This window comes from Cimex lectularius, unplaced genomic scaffold (genome assembly GCF_000648675.2).
Source record: "Cimex lectularius strain Harlan isolate CLEC.00 unplaced genomic scaffold, Clec_2.1 scaffold89, whole genome shotgun sequence".
NCBI classification, from domain to species: domain Eukaryota; kingdom Metazoa; phylum Arthropoda; class Insecta; order Hemiptera; family Cimicidae; genus Cimex; species Cimex lectularius.
The window spans coordinates 630,991-656,179 of record NW_019392722.1 but is presented as its reverse complement, the minus strand read 5'-3'; the positions used below and the strand labels follow the sequence as shown (position 1 = coordinate 656,179).

The window sequence follows — 25,189 nt, the reverse complement described above, 5'->3', positions numbered from 1 at the left end:
GAACGTATCTACCTTGAAATTTCCCTCCTTTTTGCCATTTTTCAAAAAAGGTGAGATATGGAAGTTAGTGTCCCAGAGGATGGAAGTCACGATAGCTCAAGTGATAGAGCAGCCGTATTTAGCCGAAGGTCGTGGGTTCGAATCCCGCTCGTGGCACTGACTTTTTTATCTCAACTATTACCTCAAAGATTAATTAATTAAAAAGAATTAATTGGTCAATCGGCCCACGAAACCTAATCGATTTAGTACCTAGTTAAATTGGTTTGGACTACATAAAGACAGGATCAATGATGGAAAATCAAACTAGGCAACTAAACAAAAAGCTAACATGAACCCTCAACTTGACAGACCAGCTTAAAACTATTCCATGACGTACACCTACATAAAAGACAAAAATGGATGCTTAAAAACGTAGAATAAACAAATACTGTAATACTGTTGAGTGCTACCACTGATTTAAAAAAAAAAAAAAAAAAAAAAATGAAAAAGTTTAAAAAGTGTTTTCCTTTTTTTGAAATTACCCAGCAACCTTTAATAGCTAATAATCACTAGCCTCAGAATCATTTATTCCTCCTCGGTCTCATCTTCAAAGATCAAGGATCCTTTGCTTCCCTGATTTTAAAATTCAGATGACCTGGAAATTCAAAAAGGCCTTGAATCAAAACGTAGCTGCCTTTTGAATTTTCCCTGGCACAAAGGATCGTTTTTTCCTTCTAAAAAGCCCTCGCTATAATCGCCTTAATTTTTATCCGGAGTATTATCCATCGGGTCTGTCAATAACTCCCACGGCCCTTTCATTGGTGATTTTAATTCCGAGTTGCCATCATCATTTTAGCTACGAAGTAAACTTTAATTACAACGCACCACGGCGGCCCTTTTAGTTTGGGCTTTTGCCTTAAGGAATTACTAAGCCCGAGGCGCTCATTTAACGCGCTCGAAAAGACCTTTCAGCACAAAACTGAACTCAAATAGGTTTTGAGAACTTGAAGAAAATAACAAATTGACGACGGAGGCTTTGTAGTTATTAATAAAGCTGTAAGATTTCAAAAAGCATCACCTTACAATTGTTGTTACAACTTTAAACAACTGAGATAAACTTTCGTATAAATATGCTTCACGTTTTTATAAATCATAACAAAAACAATTATATAAGAACGGAAATTGAATAAGTCTGACAAAATTTCCCTGGAGGCAAGCAGTTGAACATAACACAAAACATAAAACTGTGTAGCCATGTTCACAGATTTCAACAAGCAAGGAAGAAAATAACATTTAAAAACTTGAAGAAAATAACAGATTGACGACGGACGCTTTGTCGTTATTAATCAAGCTGTCCGATTTGAAAAAGCATCATCTTATACAACTTTAAACAGCTGAGATAAACTTACGTATAAATATGCTTCACGTTTTTATAAATAATAAAAAAACACTCATTTAAGAACGGAAATTTAATGAAGTATGGCACAATTTCCCTGGAGGCAAGCAAATGAACATATCACAAAACATAAAACTGTGTAGCCCATGGTTACAGATTTCAATAAGCAAGGACAATAAGTGATTGAAGAGGGATAATTAATTATTGTAATCGACGGTTACAACCCCCTACGTATTTATTTAGCATACGACAATGTTATTGATGGCGTTTCTTGACATTTGGTATAATATTTACAATAATAGTAATTGTTTTTCCTTGCGTGCCGACGCTTTGTGAACACTAGGCCATACGAAAATATTCAGCATATTCAAATATAAGGAATTGTAGATAGTCTTTTATGAAAAAAAACTTTTTTATTTTATCCTGCTGAGCCTTTTACTTTAATCAATAACTCAATGCTTTTTCAATTCCAGCCATCAAAGAATTTTATTAAAGTCACTTATAGACGATGACAGCTTATAATCCCCCCTTCATATTTAGGTCGCTTTGACAACCTGCAAAACGGCGATTTCAGCATTATCCACGATCTTACCTTTAAATGAAAAAAATTATAACAAAAGAGCTTCATGTTGAACTTCCTTCGGCACAACTTGAGAAGAAACGTTTCTGCCGGAGTTCCTCAGGGGTAATCTTTTGGACCAGTTTTATTTCCACGTATATTCCCTTAAATGCGGTTTGGGCTACAGTAAAGAGCCAGGTGTAACAAGCGTTAATATTCAACTGTCTTCCTTTTCAAAAGGAATGCCATTTGTCTACAGCCAGATGAAGCATTTGTCAAGAAGCACGTTGAATAAGTACATCAATACCTACAGACGGATGCAGTGAGTGTGAAAAAGTTGGAACAGGTAAATCAACAACATTCGCAAGGGATCGTATGACAGTTGAAAATGGATCAAGTACAGCATCAACAGAATCAACGCAGAATAAAACGTCGTTTGTTTATAGTTAGATGAAGCAAATGCTAAGTTGCAGGCTGAGCTTTGTCCAAATTGTCAGATTTATATATGTGGTCTGTGGATAATGAATCTGTAATTGGGTACCATAAAATCAATAAAAGAGACTTGACTTCATAGAAATCACAGGCTCAGAACTGAAGATGGCGAAATGCTGAAACCTGACAGACCAGGATGACAAGTTTATTGAGTGCTTCATTGGCTGTAGAAAAACGACTTTCCTTTCTGTTCGAAAACGAAGACAGTTGAATATTAATGCTTCTTACACCTGTCTCTTTATTCATTCTAAATTTTACAGTAGACAAAACTTGAATACACGTGAAAATAATGCCAGCCCAAAAACATACCCCTGAGAAACTCCGGAATGAAATCACATAAACCCAGAACTAAAGGTGGATAAATGCCGAAACGCATCTGACAGACCAACACATAGGCAGATCAGGATGATCGGTAAATACCAAGTTAAAGATTATATCAAATGTTTCTGCCGGAGTTTCTCAGAGCTATGCTTTTGAACCATTCTCATTTTACATTACACCTAGAGATATTATGGTTGTTAAATACGTCGTACTTCTCCTTGGAGGCTGGCCAAGTAAACAAAAAATGATTTTTAATTAGTCTTTGTTTAATCACAACTAAACTATCAAATTCTCATATTTTGGTTTCTAGTGCTGCGTTAAGCTTTTTTTAAAAAATATTAATCGCTTTGTTATAACCCTTCTTCCCAGTCTATCTACAAATTCTGACCGAGACTCCTTCCCTCGTCCTACGCGCTTTGTAAACGTCTTCCTCCGTGCATCATCAAATTTATAGTTTCATTTCCGTGCAACTCACGTAAACCCGCTTTCCATACAGTCATCTTCTGTCCTCCAGTTACAGCCTATTAGTACAATTCTCCATCCCCATTTCATCTCAGTTATTTTCTTTCTTCATTTTAACCTCCGACGTAGTTCTTTAATTGGGACGCAGAAGGCCGAGATATCTTATCATTTTCATAATGCAGAATAGAACAGGCAAAACCCATTTTTATTCACCAGCCTCATTTATTCCGTGTTATTCTAACATATCTTTACTCCAAGTACGTAATGTTTCCTGTTGCAATTCCTCAAGGTCCTGTTTTCTTTGATGAATTTTAGTTTTCGTACATATCACTTAACTAAACTCAAACAGTCGTACTTCATGGAGGCTAGTTCTACTTAAGACCGCCAGAAAGAGAAAACAAACCAGTGTTTTTCAATTATAGTCTTCATTCAACATATTCAAAGAATCAAATTTCCTACCAGAGTTCCTCAGTGTTCTGTTTTTGGACCGGTTTTAGTTTTTATACATTTCACCAAAATAAAGTCAGTCATATTTCTTAATAGAGGTTAGTCCAATAAAGAAAACCATCAAAATTGACAGAAAAGTATTACTAGAAGACTGCCCTTCCTCAAGGCTCTCTTTTTGAACCAGTCTTATTTTTATAGATACAAATGTGGAAAACGTCGTAACATCCCAACTATATGACCAATAATGAATGTCGTCTCGAATAAATTTATAATTCTGAATCTCGTGAATAATCTTTCTGCACGTGTTCCTCAGGCGTCTGTTTTCGGACCAGTCTTATTTTCTATATCACACATTAACTACGATTAAGTTGCTGTTTGAGCCACCGTTTCAGCCAAGAAGAGAGTAACACGACTTCATAAGTGAAATTAAGCGGGCGGGTCAAAGAGATCTTGATTGATGGTTTTGAATCTTAACTGATAACAAAATTATTTTTAATTCTTATCGTAAAGGATTTATATTAAAATCTGACTGACGCACAACGACGGCTTATAAAAACCGGATCGATCCAATTTAGAGGCACGTTGTCGGGCAAAGGTTTCTTCTTTTGTTTGATTTTCTAACCAGCGAAACCCCAAAAGGGAGACATCGGTAATCTAATTCTGTTCAAGATTCGGACAATAAAAAAATCATAGAATTTTCATGATTTACGAATGAATAAACAATTTTTGACCTCTTTCACAACTTTATTCAGGATTTCTTCCAAGGTTTTGTTTAATAGGTCCTATTTGATATGCATTTAAGTTAAAGACTTCTTTCTTAATTCTACCTTCTTCTCCTTACAGGCCAAATTTTTCTTTAAGCTGCCGTATAATGCTGAATTCAATAAACTTCTAGAATAAAGAATAATATAATAAAACGTGAAAAATCAATATGCAATTAGCAATTACTAAAGCTATAAAAGTGCAGACCAGTGTTGTTCATTCATAACAGTTTTCAACGACAAAACTATTTTTGGATAAAATATTTGGCTTTCAATCAAACTCGGCTATAATTTTCCGCCTGTCGACACGAGCCGTATACGGTTTTAACATACGTACTAGTTTTTCACCGTATGTTTTATGCATGCAACATTTTTTCTTCAAAGAGAGGCAAATTTAGTATAATTTACGATATTATCATTGTGACATTGGAAAAGATAAAGCTTGAAGATTGATCTGACACCTTAGATGATTTATATTCGAGTATGAAATTTATTTATATTTATGCAAGCGATAGATGCAGTATGGTAATCGACTCGGGGTATAATTTTATTCACAAAAGATTCTACGATGGCAGGAGGGTGTTGTGCTAAGATTAATTTGACAACATACAATCTCAAGTTGAAATTGGTTAAGCTTTACAAGATTACACGGCATCAATCAATGGTCTCATCTTAAAGCCTCTTATTTTAGGATTATCTGACAATTTTATAATTAGTTTCGGAAGCTTAAAGCTAACTAGGCTAAATGTGTGTCCGTTATTACTATATTTATTTTTATTGTATATTTTTGCATATTTTTAAAGTTACTACTGGATTTTTTAAAGAAGAAAAAATGTTTTCCATTCAGAAAAGACAGAAATTTACGGAAATTCTAATATATATAAAATTGTATTCTCGACTCTTTTGCGTAATTTAATTTTTTATTGTTTCGCAGTAATAAATATACCTAACAGTCTAACGTCAATTAATTTGTTTTAAAAACTCATTTTCTCCATAGTGTACATTTCCTTTGTCTCTTTGCTTTGACTTTCTTCGTCTTTATGTAGATCGTCCGATATTCTCTCTTTTTATCTTTCACTTTTATTTCTTTACCGCTCTGACGTTTTATTTTCTTTCATAATTTTCTTTTTTATCTATTCTATGCTTAACTTTACTTCTGGGCCCATACTATTTATCTATCAGTCTCCTTCCCTCATTCTCCCCCTTTCATCTCTCTTCTTTTATGTTTGCCTCTTTATATATAAAAATCTTTTCTCTTTTTTTCATTTTAATTCTCTATACCTAAGATTCTGTCCCCATCCTTTTCCGCCCATACACACTTTCTCACCGGTCAGCCGGTGGTTCAAACAAGGTATGTGCTTGTTTCTGTTTTTTCTCTCTCCTTTGTATATTATTTATTACTCTCCTACTTGCCCCTCTCCCTAACCTAACGCATCTCTAATCCTACGTAACCTAACCGAGAAAATGGTCATGGCAAGAAATCTGTGTACCCTGCCCAAAAAGGCACTTTAATATTTTGTCTTACTATTTTCTGGTTGGCTTCTCTTTACCATAATGACATTATGACTATTTGTCTGTCTATAACTAATCAAATGTATCGTACAGACTTTTTGACAATCACTCTACATTCAAAATTGTCTTGATCTTTTCATCTTTCCCTAAATATCTTACAATTTTACATTACTATAATGCTTTGCTTCCTTAGCTGTTCTTCGTCTTCTCACACAGAGATTGTCTTTTACAATATATCATGGAGTGTACAAGCGACCTCATCCAAATTTGCTAATTAAGTTGTCACCAATAAAAAAAAACTTACCAATCAGATGACCCTGGTAGAGGTGCGACGTGTCGTGAGGGAGGTGCCGTCCCGCGGAATCGACTACCTCGATGTGTTGGCTGAATGTGTCCGTATCTCTTTTCAGCCTGAGTCGGAAGGAACGTCCATGGGCACGGAAGGACAGCTGGACGGCGGCCTCCCGGTTGGAGACGGCTGATCTTTTGGCTCGATGGTGGGCCGAGAGGGTCTCCTCCCTCGAGTAGGCCGCCTCCTCGTAGTGCGAGATGTACTCGTTCAGTCGGTTCGCTGGAAAAAAAAAGAAAAGACTTTTAAACTTTCTTGCACGAAGTTCAAACGGCGTTGCCAGAAGAAGCAAGCCTTAGAAGATAAGAAAAAATACATAAATATTCGATCATCATCCATTTTGCAAGGAAGGGATGCTCGCTGACTATTGTCAAATGGAGCAAGGGTTAACAGGAACGTCGAAGAGGGATGGTTGAGTTTTTTTTAAAGGATGGTTTGGGAAAAGCATCAACATTCAGCATACATTTCGCAAGGAACGGAATACCATAATTACAATCAGTATACAAAAAGTATGTGGAACTATACAGCATCAATTATGCTTGTTTTGCAACATCCTTTTATCAAGGAATATAATGCCAGTACTTGTTGTAAATGATATCCTATTCACAGAATTATAATTAATTATGTGAGTAGAACCATCATTTACAAAAAGTGAATCTACATACTCACCCCAATTTTACTATTTCTATACAATACCTACCGGTATCCCACGTCAGATACAGTAAGTTCTGCGTACAAGTTCATTAACATTTTGTATGTATAAATCATGCTTTTAACATAATTTCGCCTTTGAAAAAAATCAAACTAAACTAAATCGAGAACAATCGATAGCACTATCGATACCTAACGATAATGATTCTATATCTATTCATAGTTTTTCAAATATCTAGGCACATACTATCGGTATGATATAAAAAGAAATGTAGGGGGTCTAGGACTAGGTTTATAGTCTTGATTGTACATTTTCAAAATATCGATACCACTGCCGCAAGGATGCATTCTAAGTCCAAACTTGTTATGACAATTTTTTCACACCATGCCTTAAATAAATGTGAATAAAATTAAAACTCCATATTTTTTAAAGATATTTCTATTTATTAAATAACACGTTTCTTCTACACCGACGACATATCGATTAATAAAACAAAAAGAGCGAAACTTGCCAGTTTCTATCCAAAAAAGGAAAAAGTATTATGAGAGATGGAATTTGTTGACTCATTTAGTAAAGTTCAAACGGAACAAACCTTCCAACTTCCCGTCAGCACCACAGTGTCCGCACACAGCCTAGAACTTCAAGGCAACTTCTGACAGAAAAGCATATTTGCCTCAAGTTCATATCCCAAGTTCTGAGAACTGTAGCAACGAAGGGGAGCACATCACAGTCAGATATGCCTCCAGATTTCGTATCTAATTATCCATTATTACAAATTAAACGACGGATTTTTGAAACGTGAAAATTAGTATGTTTGATTAGTCCATCATTGTCTATTCTTGAATTTTCACTTTGCTTTATCAATTTCTGCAACTGACAAAAGTCTGAACGTCCATGTCCATCGAAACCGATTGGAAAACACAGGTATTTAATTTCCGTTTCATCGATATCAGTTACTCGCGACACCAACGAGGCTAATAATCTGGAAATAAGATTGCTAAGTTGTGTTTCTTGGACTGTGGCCATTTCCCGCCCTGCTAGTTACGTTTTGCTGACCTTCCGCTTTCCCCGTCACACCCCCGTTCACAGGATCACGAGTCTTTTCATCCCCTTCTAAAAAAGGAGGCGGTGAGTAAAAAGGGGTTTACCGCTCGTGTGACAATAAGCTCGCGTTTATTGCCCTGCAAATAATTTATAGGACAGTTTAGATTTCCTGCGGTGGAAAATCGAAAGGGAAAACTTCCAAGAAGTCAAACTGAGTGTAATAAAATCAGAGTTATGTCTATAAGACCGTTATTTAATTATTTCTATAACAATGTCTTTTCAGATTTTTATTAGAAAATCTTTAAAAACATTTGCTCCATTTTTCTATATAATAATTGAACATTGATCGGGACAGTTATAAAAATAACACCTTAGGGTAGTCCCCAGAAATGGAAGAAATTAGCGTTTTGCTTCTCCCTGCTTATAACCCTGACGCTGCTTGGCATGTGCGAATACTGTACATTTCTTGACAGCGCCTACAAGAATCGAAAGTACCCTACTTATATCTGATTATTTTGAGATTGTGAGATGCGGTCTGGTGATATCTAAGTTTAGAAAAACTTTTCATTATCGTGCCAACGATTCGATCTTTATTGAGATCATCTTCAGGGCCTACTTATATCCTTGATGTCGTTCAATCTGCCTACCTTTTTACAAACAAATATTTTTAATGGGATTGTACTTGTTTTTTGAGCAAGGAAATTTTGGTCTCGAAAACGAGGTTGTCGCAAATTTAAGTAAAGATTAGTAAGTCTGAGTGAAAGATAGTTAAAAATCTTGATTTGCTTAATGATTGATTGGATAATTATAACCATAAGTTTTTATTTGGCAGTTTTATAGAATATATGAACCAAAAACCCCGCTTAGATCAATTGGAATAGAACAATGAGGCAGTTTATGACAGAGACAATGCTCGTTCGGAAGAACTGGAAGGAGACTTCCCTCTTCCTGCTTATAACCCTGATGGACTTCTATTCTTCCTTCAAGGGATTTTTTTTTTAAAATGGAATGCATCTTAATTTTTTAATACGAGGAGTTTTTTGGTAGTATCCGCACAAACGAAGTACTAAAACAAAATTCTGAGTGGAAGGCAGTTAAATGAGCAAGAAATGTAACAAGTCCTGCCTCATCCTGTTTATAATCCTGAAGTCTCGCCATCTGAGTATGGACTTGAGTTCTTTTTTCAAATGAACATGTTTTGACAACGGAACGGCTCTTAAATTTTTAATGCGAGAGATTTTTAGGCAGTATCCTCACTAAAACAAAATTTTGAGAGAAAGATGACATTTTTAATTTGCACTGCACGAGATTTCACTTTTATACAAATTAACTTATCAAAATATTCCTCCGTGAAATCAAACGGAAGAAAACAAAGCAAAAATGCCACTGTTTGACAGGCAAAATAGGCGGAACTTGAAGTCAATTGTTGCCACTTCCTTTTCATAATCCTGACAGTGTGGCATTTTGAAAATTCAAGAGTTTTTTGAACACATTTAAAAATGATCATACCCAGGCTATGAAAGGGCGAGTTTTATACTTAATTGTGCTGTAGAAAGTAAATTTAACATGATTAGCAAGGTTGAATGTGAGAAATGTGCTGAAACGAGAGGGGACATCGCACCTGTTAAAGGCAAACCTGGCATCAAGATTTATAATACGTTTTAGATTCCAGTTTCAAGTCTAATCTCAATTTTGGATAATATAAATTTTTGGATTCACAGATTTTTTTATATTCTAAAATAATGGAACATATTGAATTGAGATCTCTTCAAATTTCTCTATGTGCAGGAACATCAGAGTTACCAAATACAACTTTAAACCTCCAATGTTGAAATTGCAGAAACTGGACCAATTTCTATTGTTTTAATAAGCTGGCATATTTACAGTTTCGAAGAAAAATTCTCTCTGGCTTTTGGAACTTCTAACAACTCCCACTAGTACTTTTTAGCCAGTTAAACAATAATTTCAAACCAGCGATTGTTTGAATTTAATTTACTTTAAAATAAGTATTTTAACAAGAATAGGAGTATTTTTTTTAAAATAATTTAAAGGCTGAAACCTTATTGGTCATTAAGCCTTGAGTCTGTGCAAGTCAACGGCGCAGCCCGGCCCCCTCAGAGCGAGGCCCCCGCAGACCGCGGCGCAGTGGCAGCCCCAGGCCTAGAAAGAACGGAACCCCATGGATCTCTCGCAACTGATGCTTTTAGTCTTAATATTGCGCGCAGGACTTTATCGAGGAGGGGTCGGTGTCTAGTCACCATCGACACCTCCTCTAAGCTCGCTGGAGATTCCTTGACCTCAGAGTCCGGGGAGGCACCCCTCAATCCAGCCCAAGACAGACCAGCACCCGAGGCTCCCCGCACGGGCATCGCCAGAAGTCAGCCGCACCACACCGCAAACATGGGGAACCAGCAAAGGAAACAAGAGTTGAGGGGACGAGATATCAGATTTCATCAGTTAGTTGGATGTCTGTTAAGAAGTTAAAAATTTTGTTTATTGATGTTGAGTTGTTGCTTAGTATGGATTGGAGGTCTTTGGGAATCTGATGGAGGGATCTTTTAGAAGTGTATAAAGGACAATCTATTAGGATGTGGGATATTGTGATGGTAGTTTTACAGAGCGGACATATAGGTTTAGGAGTTCTTTCAAGTAGGAATCTATGGGTGAGTCGGGAGTGGCCAATTCGAAGCCGGGTTAGGAGGGTTTCTTCTTTTCGGGAGGGTCTGGAAGAGGATTCCCATTTCTTTACATCTTTCTTTATTGCGAGGAGCTTGTTTCCTGTGCAGGCACCCCATTCACACTTCCATGCCCCCCAGATGAGCCGCCTAAAGTGACAGCAGAGGTCACTGAAGGGGACCCCTCCGTGAGGAATACCATTCAAGACTGCCTCTCTCGCCATACGGTGCGCCTTCTCATTTTCAGTTATTCCAGCGTGGCCTGGGATCCATTTGAATAATACTTCTACACCTACGTCTTGATAATGCTTTAACTTTGCAAGAATATTGTAGATGTCTGGGTTTAGGGAGAATGTGTTTTTTAGTTTGGTGAGTGCTGAAAGAGAGTCAGAACACATAATTAGGGTGGTACGGGACATATTAATGATGTTAATTGCTTTGAGTATAGCTAGGAGTTCAGCAGTAAAACTAGAGCAATGGTGATTAATGGTGATTAGTAGGCGGAAACGATATACTTGTGACTCACAGACAACAGCAGATCCAGTTCCATCCTCAGACCTGGATCCGTCAGTGAAAACAAAAACTGCTTCTGAATGTGTAGATTTGAACATTAGAAATTCATTCTTAAATATATACAGTGGGGTACGATCCTTATTGTAAGATGAGAGTGAGTAGCAAATGGAAGGAGTGGGGAGGGTCCACGGGGGATGGGGATGTATGCGATTTTTGGACGTGAGGGACTTCAATTTTGTAATCTGTTAGGGGTATGTGGATTCTTAGTGGGAAGGAAAAATAGGAGTATTAACATCATCATAAGAAAATATATTTCACCACCTATACCGTATCACCAATAAGTCTACTACCCATTTTGAGTAAAATTGTAGAAAAACTCCTATTGAAAAAAATTCTTCCGATTCTAAATTCTCAAACCATAATCACAGACTATCAATTTGGTTTTCGCAATCTGCACTCAACTGTCCAGCAGTGTCACCGCGTGGTAGACATTATTTCCTCCTCCCTTGGGACAGTACTGTTCTGGGGCCTTTATTGAAGTAAGTCAAGCTTTTGATCGAGTTTTGCACCCGGGCCTGCGGTTCATGCTCAAGGGCATCCTCCATCCACCTACCATCTCATACTGCACAGTTTCCTCACTAACCGATTCTTCCAAGTCATCGAAAGCCATTCCCTCTCTGCATATTTTCTTATCCATGCTGGTGTTCCTCAGGGTAGCGTTCTGGCCCCTACGCTATACCAGGTGTTCACATCTGACATGCCATCTCATCCCGAAACCGTCACATTCACATTTGCAGACGATACAACAATTCTCTCTAGCAACTCCGACCTTGTCATTTCTACTCGAAACCTCCAACAACACCTCATACTACCAGAGTCTTGGTATAAAAAGAAAAGGGTAAAATTTAACACAGACAAATCACAACTGAGTTCACCAACTCGCAGACCAAACCCTATCATCTACAGACAAATCCACCCACATTACCTTCACTCCCCGTAAATAGATCCCCCCCTGTTTTCTTAAATAATATTCCCTTCCCAACTGCGGAGGTGCGGTACCTCGGATTGTACATCGACAAACGCCTGACGCGGAATCCTCACACACGACTGAAACGATGTAGAGTTCTTGCACGACTTCTTGACAAACGTTCTAATTTACCTCTTAAAAATAAAAGGCTGCTTTACAACACCATAGTTAAGCCGATATAGACTTTCGGACTGGAAGTGTGAGCTTCAGCCAAACATCCAACATCCACCGCATTCAAACTGCCCAGTCCTTAATACTACGAAAAATATTAGATGCTCCATTTTATGTATCGAACCTAACTACACATAGAGATTTACATATCCCTTTCGTACAAGATGAAATACGTTCCCTTTATCGTAAATTTCGTAAAAACCTCCCAAGTAACGTAAACCAGCACATCAGAAACCTCGCATCCCGACGAATCAACTCAAACCCTCCCCGCCGATGAAGAGACAATGGCCGCGAGATCTCCTAGGAAGTGATAATGACACACGTATCAATTAAACAGACAATATTACAGTAACATTGGAGTAAAACCAATGGGTATTTTCTCTTGTTTATAATTTTGTATATATTACCTTGCTTACTTTTACTGGTTACCTACTTGAAGGTAGTTGTAATGTACTACAAATTAAAAAAAAAAATCACCATAAGAGAATAAAAAAAATAGAAAAAATATGACTTTACTTGTTATTAAAACTTCTGAACGTTGGAAAAATTCATTTAGGGGTAAGAGGGTAAATTAATGTATCGTTTGACTCTGATCAAATATTGGTTCAATGTCGACTGAAATATTTCTTTTAATGACTGGCCTGACATGGCTCAGTTGTGTATATGTGTGTCCAAAGCAATACTTTATTCAAACTTTTTCCTTAAGGGCTTTTACAATTTTTTGTAATGTAAGCAGAACATAAATAAACTGAAGGGCATTTTCATACAGAAAAAGCACAAGCGTTAGAGAATTGCGTCAAAATTGATATTAAAAGGGTCTTTTTTTAAATAATCGATTAAACAATTTTCTTAGTTCTATTTTTACATGAAACTTTTCCCCTGTCCTTTAAAATTGTGCCGTATTACTTGTGATTTAATTTAACCTGGACAAGTGTGTGTATCCGGGTCGAAAAAAGCTCAATTTAACGCCGGCTTGATGAATATTTAACGGTCGGAAGTTTATTTTATACTTCAAACTCGTGCTCTTATTTTCCCCCCACCAAAGTTTGCAAAATTAATTCTTTTTGATCCAAAACGGGCAAATTTTAATTTTAGATAAGAGATTCAGAAATTATTTCTAAGTCAGTCATAAGCTTGTTTATATGTCAAAATGCTATTTGCGAATAAACTATTCTCACACCAGAAGAAAAGTAAAGGATCTTAGAAGACCATTTAATTACCAGCAAAGGTACGACCTGTTGTTTAAAAACCAGATTTCTAATTTTTGGATTACGTAATATTAAGGGTAAATAGTAAAAATAAGTCTCGTGTTTTGTCAGCTCAGAATTTTTCTGCAAGATTTCCAGTTCAGGACCAAGTGAAAAATTATACGACGTTGGATAATTCGAACGAAATTAAATTATAAATTGACTTTTACGATTTTATAGTAAAGGATTAGTTTTTGAACAGACTGAATTTGTAGGGCAAATATCACGAGGACGACCATCTTGACAAAAGGTACTTATATTTCCATAAGTGAGTTTTTTTTAAACAAATCAGATCTTCTGGGACGGTTTAAATTCTGTGAAATAGGTGAAATCGTATTTTTATGTAAAATTTGTTTTCAAAGCAATGGGATCACGAAAGCCAATATGAAAGGGTTGATTATTGGGTCGAGGTTATCGCAAGTACCCAGCGGATGGAAATAAGAAGAAAAAGAACAGTTCTTTCGTAAAATATGGAACGAGCTTTCAATATCCAAAACCGTTTGCATTGAATTTTCACCTGAAACCACCCAATCCAGTGACAATGGACTTTTCAAATCAAATTAGGTTTTTCTTTTCAAAAACCGACTTTGATACCTATGACGTAAAACAACTAAATTTTCCATAATATTCCAACTGTACATGGTTTTTTATTTCCGACATGGTTGATGTTGTTCCAGCATGTGTTAAAATATCTTACTTTATTATTCCACTGATTATCCCTGCGTTCATCAAAATCAACAAAGTTTTTAATTATAGAGACGTTTATGTCTAGATGGTATGTAAAAACCGAACAGTTCGTATTTTCTAGCGTCCAGAAATATTTATAACCGATAAAAACGTATTACGTGAATACTAAGCAGGCCTTTTTTTAGTATTTTTGACCATATGGATCAGTAATAATTTAATATTTTTTATAAGTAGTCGTCATACACTATTGACTCTGTTGTTATCGATTTTAAGGCCGCGGTTGGCTATGTTGACAGGAATGGTCTGATTTACAAGTTGTTCAACTTGGCCGTGTCGTCACAAGCAATTAACATCCTTAGAAGTTTATTTACTCGTGCTGGACAAGATTTAGTTTAAAGACTACTAACAAATGGGATAAATATGGAGCTTCAGCTTTTTTTTCACTTCTGTGTTTAATTTTTTTTTATACGAGGGTTCGCAGGTCATATAAATCCTCAGGGTGCCGGTGTTTTGTAGTATGAAGGGTTCGAATGCAGGGCCGCTGGATTCGAACCCGGGACCTTTACCTACCATGTCCACGCCTAAACCGTTGCGGCCACCGACGCCCTTTCTGTACTTGAGTTTTAAACCCGTTCTTTTCCTCCCTCCCCCAATCTTTCCTGTTCTTGAAAATGTGAAGGTTCACTTGTGATTTTTCTAGAATACAAAAGGGCATAAAAATTTATGAGGACTGTTGTAAACAGTGGAATCTGATAGAACACCGGCAAATCTAGAAGGTAACAAATGCAAATGAAGCCACATCTCAACCTGGCTTTAATAAAATTTGGACCGGTCTTACTTAGAATAATAATTGTCCTAACGCTGAATTTCTGTATTTAATTCTGTTTCCACGCTAGTTTCGTTAGCAATTTGGTTATGTGCAGAAACTCCATACTCACTACTACTTCACCCCAGTTACTCGTTCTAAATTGAAACATAAGTACACTCGATTAAAGCATAAACTTCAATCTAAATAAACCTTGATTCCTTTCTTCATAAATTAACTGGCCTAGAGATGTTACCATTATGGTTTCCTCAAGGCCCCTATATAATTATAGAAATATTTCTGGAAGAAAACGCGTGTTAAATTCTGAACCACCCTTGGTAAAAAACGTTGCAGACGTTCAGATACCGACATAAATTTATTCAATGCATTATTTTATGATGAATTTTAATCTTACTTTGATTCAGGTATACAGGGTTTCCTTTTTAGATGGCCCAGCTAAATTTGTCTTGAACCAATGACGCTATATAAAAAAAGTTGTTCATATTTTTTAGCCTAGTTTCAAATTTTTACCCCCTTGGAGAAAAATTATACAGGGTACCTCAGGCCAAGTTCAACTTCAAAATTTCAAATACGTCCCTATACACATCTTAAGGGATTTTTTCCGCTAAAATAATATAATATATCCTCTATAATCCAATCGGATTTTAAATTGCTCAAAAATGACGAATTTAGGGTAAAAAATTTGAAGAAAAGCATTTCTTTTGTTTCGATTTTTTTTTTAAATTTTAACGAGGGTTCGCAACAGCAGATGAAAGGTGCGTCGGTGGCCGCGACGGTTTAGGCGTTGACACGGCGCTCATCACTGTAAGGTAAAGGTCCCGGGTTCGAATCCAGCGTCCCTGCATTCCAACCCGACATACTTACAAATTTAAGTACCTTTATTGTTTACATTCTGTCATTATTTGTCGAACTCGCATCAGGGAGCAAATCTTAATTTCTGGAAATAAATAAATGTTATAATAATATTTATTGGTTACATTCAATATCCATTTAAAATGAACCGAAGAGCACATTTTTCCGATAAACATCCAGTTGATATGAACGACAGCTTTATTGTTAGTGGTGGTATGCGCGTGCAGTCGGGTTGTACGACCAGAAATTTCCTGATCGCCCAAGAGCAAACCACAAAACGTTTATTCGTATTGACCGCAATATGAGGAGATACGGATCAGGTGCTGTTCCATCACCAAGAAACCGGCAGCGTAATTTCGAAGAAGAGCTGAAATTTTATTGTACGTTCTCGAAAATCCGAATTCCTATCTCCGAAATGTCGGAAGGATTTTAGGTTTTGCAAAAACTAAAATTAGAGATGTATCTCTGAACTTAAAATGTTAAGCCGTATCGCTCTCATCTTGTCCAGGGACTTCGGGACTCCGATTATGACAAGCTTCTAACGTTCCTCGCGCAAATGTCGATTTGGCAACTGAAGGAAACGTTCTTCCGTACATCCTTTGGAATTATGAATCCATGTCCACCTCTAATGGTGTTCTAAACCGTTGGAATTTTCGAACGTGGGCAGAGGAAAATTTGAGAATTTCGTCACCATCAAGTGGTTTACGTTTGGAATGGACTTGTCAGAAATAAATTAATTGGGCCTTATTTATACGAAAATAATTTAAATGGCGCTCAGTTCCTCAATTTTCGGAGGGAGGTTTTACCAACAATATTATATGATGTTCCTCTGCAACAACGACAAAAAATGATTCTCCAGTTTGATGGATAGCCCGCACACAATTCTTTGCAGGTGAGACGAATCTTCACTTTCGGGATATGTGGGTAGGACCTGATGGCTCGATCTGTTGGCCTCTTCAGTCACCCATATAACTCCGCATGACTATTTCCTGTGGGACCATTTAAAAAACAGTGTTTACGCCATCATAACCCAGCAACCTCAGTTGAAGAAGTGCGGGAAAATCCTTGCCAATCCATCTCCCCTGATTCTACCGCTCTGAGAACCGATGAAGATTGTTTAAAAAGACCTAATCTTTGGATCTTTAAGCCAGGTAGGCAGTTCAGACAAGAAATGTGATTAGTAGGGTAAAAAGGATACTAGGAAGCGGGTTTGTGCTCCCCAGGTATTGCAGCCATCTTTGCTTCTTGTACCTTCCTAGTTCCTTAGTTCAGTGCAATAGACTCAATCCTTCTCCTTAGAAGTATCACGTCATGACTGTCGCTGCTGCAATTTCCCTAATTTTTTTTTCGTATGCTAGGTTAAATCTACATTGAGATGTTGCTTCGCATTCGACGATGATATGGGTGTTTGCCTAACTCCTCATACATAATCTGCAGATGGGATCGTCCTTGTATATGACCATGTTGTGTAGATGTTTTATCAGATGCCAGTGACCGGTTAGGGATGGGGGTCCTCTGAGGGTTGTTTCATCATAAATTTATTGTGTCTAGCGCCGCTAGAGTTTATCCACTTCTCTTTTTGTTTTGTTTAATCCATTCTGCGATGAAGGATTCTATATTTGTTTTTGTTATCCCAAGTATAGGTTCGAGGCCTATGTATGCCTGTTTTCTCGTTACCCAAAATTCCTCTATGCCCTGGCCATATATCATCAGGTTGTTGTGTTTCCCCAGGTTTAGGAGATTTTGATGTATTTAATTTTTATGTGATTCATTTACTAATGCTATAATAGCTGCTTGGCTGTCAAATCTTATGAGGATTTTTGCCAGTGTAACCTCTTTTAAGATTTTCCAGGGCACAAGCATTGGTGGCTGTATTTCTGCTTGAAAGACCGAAGTGTACTTCCCTAATGAATTTGATTGATCATGTTTTGGGCTTGTACAGAAAATGGCCGATCCGGTTCCTTTGTTTTGGAGCCATCTGTATACCATATCATTGTATCTGTTGGTGTCCTGTGTTCTTCCTCTCCTTTATAGTCCGTTGACAGACTTTATAGGAAATTGTGATGAATGTTTTCGGGATCATATAGTCAGTTCCCATTTCTAACAATGGGTGTCTGATTTTGTTAATTATGGTTGTATACCCGAATTGTTTAGTTCCTATATAATTTGATTGTTCCTGGAGCCTAAATGAGCTTTTCCTAGCCTCGACTTGTAATTCCAGTGGAGGTAGATTTAGCAGAGTTTCTAATGCATTTGTAGGGGCTGTTCTCATTGCCATACATAAGTTTGCTAGTGTTTGTATGCTGCGTAATGTTTGGGTAACTACTTTTTGTTGAGCTTTGTTCCACCAGATTAACGATCCATAGGTTATTCCGGGTCTTATAGCTGAAATGTGATTAATAAATAGCAAGCCAAATGACTTTTTACCCCCAAACTTTTTGCCATAACTTCGTCGTTTTTTGACCAATTTACAATCAGATTGGACCATCGTTTTCAGCATAAAAAATCCTTTAAGATGATGGGTCAATTATACAGGGGACTTAGGTACCCTGTATAATTTTATTCCAAAAAAAGGTAAAAATTTGAAACTAGACTAACGAATATTAGACACGTACTTTTTATAGCGTCATTGGGTCAAGAGAAATTTAGCCGGGCCAAAGACACACACTGTACTTTTCATTTTTATTCATCTGCCTTTAGTAAGATGTTTCCACTTGTTAAGTTTTGCTTTAACAAGATACCAAATACCATATTATTATTATGATAAGGCCGCTTTTAGTTAACTCCTAGTTCAGTGGGCGAAACATAAGACGTAGAGTTTCCAATATTAAACTTCTCATTATTCGAAATTCGAAACCCAGTCTATAAAGTTTACGCTCAAAATAACCTCGACGAAGTCCGTTTTAAACGAACAATTCAACGCTTTTAATGTAATTATTTTTCGGGACGTATTCTCCTTCAATAAGAAAATTGTTTGCATTTAGCCGGCAAAAATCGTTATTCCCCTGCCAAAGAGTTTCAAAGATCTGAAACTCCCCCGCCTCGGAGGTCAAAGTGGAACCCACTAACCCAGTTAGACTCTGCTATCTGAGTGTTGTCGAACTCCTGGTTTGTTTGATCTTGGCGTAAACCGCGCTTTCCTTTAATCATGTTGTCAGTGTTGCCGCAACTAGGGTAAACCGAACCTAGTTTGATCTTTTTCTCTTTTTTCTCAACTCATTCTTTTTTTTATTTAATCTTCCTTGATTTTCAATATCGTACGGGATCGGCCGAGCCGATAAAGCAAAAATGGGATCCAACATAGACGTCCATGGTCTTAAGACGTCTGAGCATTACCGGTTTGTCCCCCCACGGCTTTAATTTCAATTTTAAGTTATTCAAAATTCACTTTTGTTTCTCCACTTAAGTTAACTAGCAAACGGTTCGTCGTACTATAGATTTATTTTGATCGGATTAATTACAAAAAAAAACCTATTAATAAAAATATTTTACCTCTAAATTTCTCAGAGAATTGATAAATACTTTTACAGGAGACTATAGACATTTCCTTATCGTAGTATTCCAATTCCCAGTTTATAGGAAATTAATAACCGAAATTGAACTTTATTAATGAATGTATTATTATATAAATTGAAAAACCCAATTAAAATGAGTCTATGTGTGAATGTGAGCTTAACGGTCATAGTAGTGAAACAAACCGTCGGCGATGTAGCAAACTAGATCGATGTTCCAACAGTAACAACAATAAAAATAATCATTATCAAAGTAGCAAAACTGAACTGTGTTGTGAATTATGGAAAAAAGAAAGAAAAAGGGAAGGAAAGAAATAAAGATAGATAGATAGATAGAGAGAGAGAGAGAGAGAGAGAGAGAGAAAATATCTACATAAATCTGTAGAGATACCTAGTTAAATATTGGGATAGATAGAAAGAAGAGGAAGTGCCGGAGAGGAGGAGGAGGAGGAGNGAGAGAGAGAGAGAGAGAGAGAGAGAGAGAGAGAGAGAGAGAGAGAGAGGCAGAGAGAGAGAGAGATAGCACGGGTTATGGCTTGTAAGAAAATTTTGAAAATTTTATACATTTTCCTTTCCTGTACGGTCGAATTCAAACGATTCCTGTCATAACGTTCATGAAACTTTATATTCTTAATTAGCAGCGCTACAGTTTTTTTAGGTGTTCATGAAAATACCAAAGTTGTTAACGTTTTGTATTTCCTTAGAGCTGCTCGAATTTTTTCTCAATTTTCAGCCTGGTCCAATGAAAATGCAGACTTTTATATACGAACACGTTGTTGAACTCGCAATTTTATAAGTTTTCCCTAAAGGGCGAGATAACGGCGGGGTTATGTCTGACTAACAAACTAGAGGAAAATGTTCAAGCATAAAATTGGTCATGTACAATTTTAACAACTCCCACGCAAATTTCCATGTTTCGAAGGTCTGGTCGTATCATCCCCGTTACAACGGCACCTTACAAACTTTACATCGATTGGACCGGTTGTTAGTAGTACAAACGACCGATAAACTCAATTTAGCCGAGCTCGCATTCCTGCACCAACACCCATCCACGCCAGGTGAAACCACTCACCATGCAGGAACGTTTTCTCATTTAACAATGTATTTATAAATTAGACCTGCTGTTGTATTTCTCAGGGTCTAATACTCCAAGGTGTACAATTATTTTACTCCTTTAACGATCGTGTCGGGGTGGATCGCAGTACAAAAATTAACGCACCGTCCGTCCGAGACATTCTACCTTACGATATGAGGTATAAAAGGTATAAAACCTCCAAAACTTTTGTATAATAAAAAAGCGTATGTTCTTCGTGCCTTGTATATTATCAAACCTACACGCGAGTTGACCTAATTTTTTAAACCTTAATTTCCTGCTCTAAAGAGTGGAAATTATGGCCGGAGTTCGTGAGGTGTGACGTAGTTTTAGAAAAACAGTTTCTTTATCATTCCTACGTTTCGATCTTTATTGAGATCATCTTCAGGGCTCAAAGTGTTTGTTTTCTGTAGATGTGTCATTCATGTCTGTCGTGTTGAGAGTGCCCTCAGTCAACACGACACACAATAATGACACATCTACACGGAAAACAAACACTTTGAGCCCTGAAGAAGTTCCCAATAAAGATCGAAACGTGTCATGATTAGTGACCGTTAGTCGATGGTTATTCGGAGATCGTGAGATGGCGTCTGGTGTGACGTAGGTTTTAGAAAAACATTTTCTTTGTCGTGCCTACGTTTCGATCTTTGTTGAGATCATCTTCAGGGCCTGGGATTTACAAACATTGACCAATTGGTCACTAAGCACCACACATTGAATACAATAAAGAATCTTCTGCAGTATAAGCGCAAAATTAACGGGTCCATGGACATTTCCAAATTTCAATTTAAGTATGCAAAAAGTATAATTACAATTTAAAACTCGACATTCAAATGAGACCGGTGTTTAATAAAGAGGGCATTTCTTTAAGATAGTCTTGACACGAAATTTCGTGTCAAAGTGCCATTTTGAGCTAACGTTTAACGTGTGCTGCGTTTGCGATCTCGTTTCAAATTATTCAATCATTGGAAATAGTATGTGTCTTTTTTCTGCTTCTTCTATTGTCCGATCGAAGCTTTTCCGCCACTTTCATCAGCTCCGATTATGTGCGAATTGCGATATTGTGCCAAGCGAATGTGTTCAGGGTTGCGTGGCTGCTTGCTATATCGATTTCTTATACAATCAGCGATGAACAGTGATGAGGACGAACTTCTTCCACTTCGAAAACTAACTGAAATATAGTTCTGAACGGACAATAAATCGACGCAGACAAATAGCCCCAAAAGAACCCGGGAGCACAAAAACAGCCAACTGCACAGGAATGTTACGTTTCCCACTGCTTCCTTAGTTTGTAGCATGGCGGTATGCTCAAAACACCTAAACTCTTCAGGCTGAAGGTTGGAAAAAAATCTATTTCATCATATAGACGCAACGGGGAATACATCATGAATAATAGACTATATTCAATTAACCCAACTAAATATACGTAATTTAAACATATATATCTCACAAAGATAAATAAACGTGTTGAGAATTAATTGGACTCGAATAAGACGCCTTAAAATAATAATGAATGGGAGAATCCTATTATAAGAACCGCCAACCTGAGAACTCAAACTGTCATTCCATCAAAGACTGTTTCAAAATCGTCTAATTAAACATACAAACATTCCATAGAATATTAACAAACTAATTTACAAGTTTATACATGTGTATACTCTAAATTTAAAGAAACAAATCGCCCTGTGTTGACAGTTAATGACAATTTACAATGAATTTAATCTAAACCACTACAATAATGAAAATCATACTGAACCAGAGATGTGAAACTGTCAATATCATCGAATATTCCCGTTTACAGACTGGTAAAAAAAGAATAAAGTAAATGATAATGAAACTACTAAACGGTACATTTTTGATTATTTTATTGTTTATTTTTATAATTATAAAATCGTCAAATAATACTGAACACGAGGTTTTAATCATGACGAATGGGGAAAGCCCATTTATGAATCGTTTAATGAGAAAGGAACAATCAATTGCGTCACTTTCTGTTCCACCTGGACGTGAACCGGCTAAAAACATGTCATACTAAGAAGTAAATTAGTTTATGTATATATTTATGAATGTATCGTAAGTCGTATATGAAATGACTAATGAGTAATGGTCAATCTCTCTCTTTAATTGATCTAACTCTCACTTTTCTCTTTTTCTTGTTTATCTCATTCACCGTTCCCCTCTCCCTTATAAACGCTCTTATTATCTTCCTTTCTTTTCCCTAGCTTTTTTTATTTCTTACTCATCATTCCTTTATCAATCTGTCTACTTTCCATTTCTCATTTAGCACTTATTTTCTATCCAATATCCAATTATCTTCCAAGCTGAGATTCACGCAATCGAGAGATGTACTCAACTCAACCTGAGTAAAGGGTACAAAAACAAGAAAATAGCTATCATGTCAGATAGCCAAGCAGCCATCAAAGCACTAAGCTCAAATATCATTAGTTCAAGGATGGTGCTGAACTGCAAAACCAAATAAGTACGCAGAACAAAGTCAGCTTCTGCTGGGTCCCAGGACACATGGGAGTGGAAGGCAACGAGAAAGCGGGCACCCTTGCAAGGAAAGAGGCTGCCACACCGCTGATTGGACCCGTACCCTTCTGTGGCATCACACTATTAATGACAATAGTGACAATTCAGACAGAAGGACAAAAAGAAAATGACGGAACAATGGAATTCACTCATTGGACATAAGACAATCCAAGAATCTTCTAACCAATTTTGGTAGGAACGAAATCACAGAATGTGTCAAAGGAAGCAGGAATAGACTGCGAATCCTAATAGATTCCTAACAGGACACTGCAGTTAAATGAACACTTAAAGAAAATTGGAACAATCCAAGATGGCACATGCGGATTCGGTAGAGAGGCAGAGGGGACCAACACATCTACTAGCAAACTGCGGAGCTACACTTGTCCCAGCCGGAGGAAGTGTTTTGGGATGTATAATGTGACCATAGAAGAGCTTCAACCACTGATACCGGGCCTATTAACAAATTTCTTAATAAAATAGGACTCACCGATGTGTTTTAAGAAGAGAACGGGGGATAACATAGCTCTTAAAGAGGGCAATACATTATACCCCGAATATTACATCTACTTCTACATCGTAGGTCATATATGAAATGATTAATGAGTAACGATCAATCTTTCTTTCTCTCTCTCTCTCTCTCTCTCTCTCTCTAATTTCTCTTAATCTCTCTTTTCTCTTTTTCTTCTTTATATATCTCTCTCACCATTCCCCTCTCCCTCATAAACGCTCTCATTATCTTTTTCCCTAGCTTTTTTTATTTCTTACTCATCATTCCTTTATCAATCTGTCTACTTTCCATTACTAATTTAGCACTTTTTTCTGTCTCATAGCCAATGTCTTCTTTCTCTTTCCCTTACCATTCCTCAACCCTTCTCCATCTCTTTCAAACTTTATTCTTTATATCTCTTATTTACCACTTCCATCTCAAACCGATTTTCTTTTTTTTTTGCTTATATATCTCACTTTACCATTCCCCTCTTCATCACAAACTCTCATTATATTTCTATCTTCTTTCTATATTTCCGTTTTCCATTACCACCTCTGGCTTCTTTCTGTACTTACTGTACCTCCTTTTACCTCTCATTTACTATTCTTGTAAGAATTTGCGCTTTTATATTTAACACTATCTATATCTCCTTCTTTCTCTTTCTCATACCATTCCTCAAACTCCTTCTACCTCTCTCAATGTTTATTCTTTCTACCTCTCACTTTTCCATTCCCCTTTTCAAACCAATTTCTCTCTTTCTTGTTTATAAACCTTGCTTACCATTCCCCACTCCTTAAAAACACTTTATCCTTCTAAATTTCGTTTACCATTGCCATCACTAGCTTCTTTCTATCTCTTACCGTCAAACTGCCATATACCATTTTTTTTCACTTTTTGTGTAATTTGGAATCGTTATTATTTTTTATACCATATTTCTTCTTAACATTCCTCAACCCCTCTCCATCCGTCAATATTTCTACTTTTTATCTCTCAGTTTCCATTCCCATCTCATTCACGTTAGATGTAAGAGTGGTCCTTCCATGAAACCAAATTTCGCGTGATCAATAAGTAAAACTTTCATTCACTCTCTCAATATTTCTTCACCTATTATCCTCTTCTCACTCCGGCTAACTGTTTTTCTTTACTTTCTTTTTTTTTCTTCAATTACCTTCTTACAAACTTTTTACTATTTCTCTCTTCCTTTTTCTCTCTCAAACTAATAGGTCAGAAATTTATGAACGGTAAGTGAAGGATAGCTAGGAAGGAGTAAAACCGACTGAGATGAATCAGTTAACAGTAAAAAAAAAAAAAAAAAAAAAAAAAAAAAAAAAAAAAAAAAAAAAAAAAAAAAAAAAAAAACAGAGTTATACTGGGAGATCGTGACAAACTTTAGCTATGCATGTTATTACGATGAACCTATTGAATCTAGTCAGTTGTGTGAGTGAGAGAAAGTAGAATTGATGGAGAGGATGATGAAGTGAAGAAGAAAGAGAGAGGGGGAAAAATTGAAAAGCGGATATTGTATAGTTTACATAATCTAAAGATTATTTTTTATTTAATAAAAATCAAATCGGTCAAGAACAATACAATTGA

The 25,189-nt window shown here is 36.7% G+C and overlaps 1 protein-coding gene across 3 annotated transcripts in view; it reads right to left on the bottom strand.

Moving 5' to 3' along the window:
• The window catches only part of LOC106663669 (disintegrin and metalloproteinase domain-containing protein 10), a 179,710-nt gene that overhangs the window by 21,721 nt on the left and 132,800 nt on the right, over positions 1 to 25,189 (bottom strand). For all 3 annotated transcript variants that reach the window (XM_014388678.2, XM_014388679.2, XM_014388680.2), the window contains exon 2: positions 6,234 to 6,500. In XM_014388678.2, coding sequence (XP_014244164.1) covers positions 6,234 to 6,500 — 267 coding nt within the window. The remainder of the gene's footprint in view (positions 1 to 6,233; positions 6,501 to 25,189) is intronic.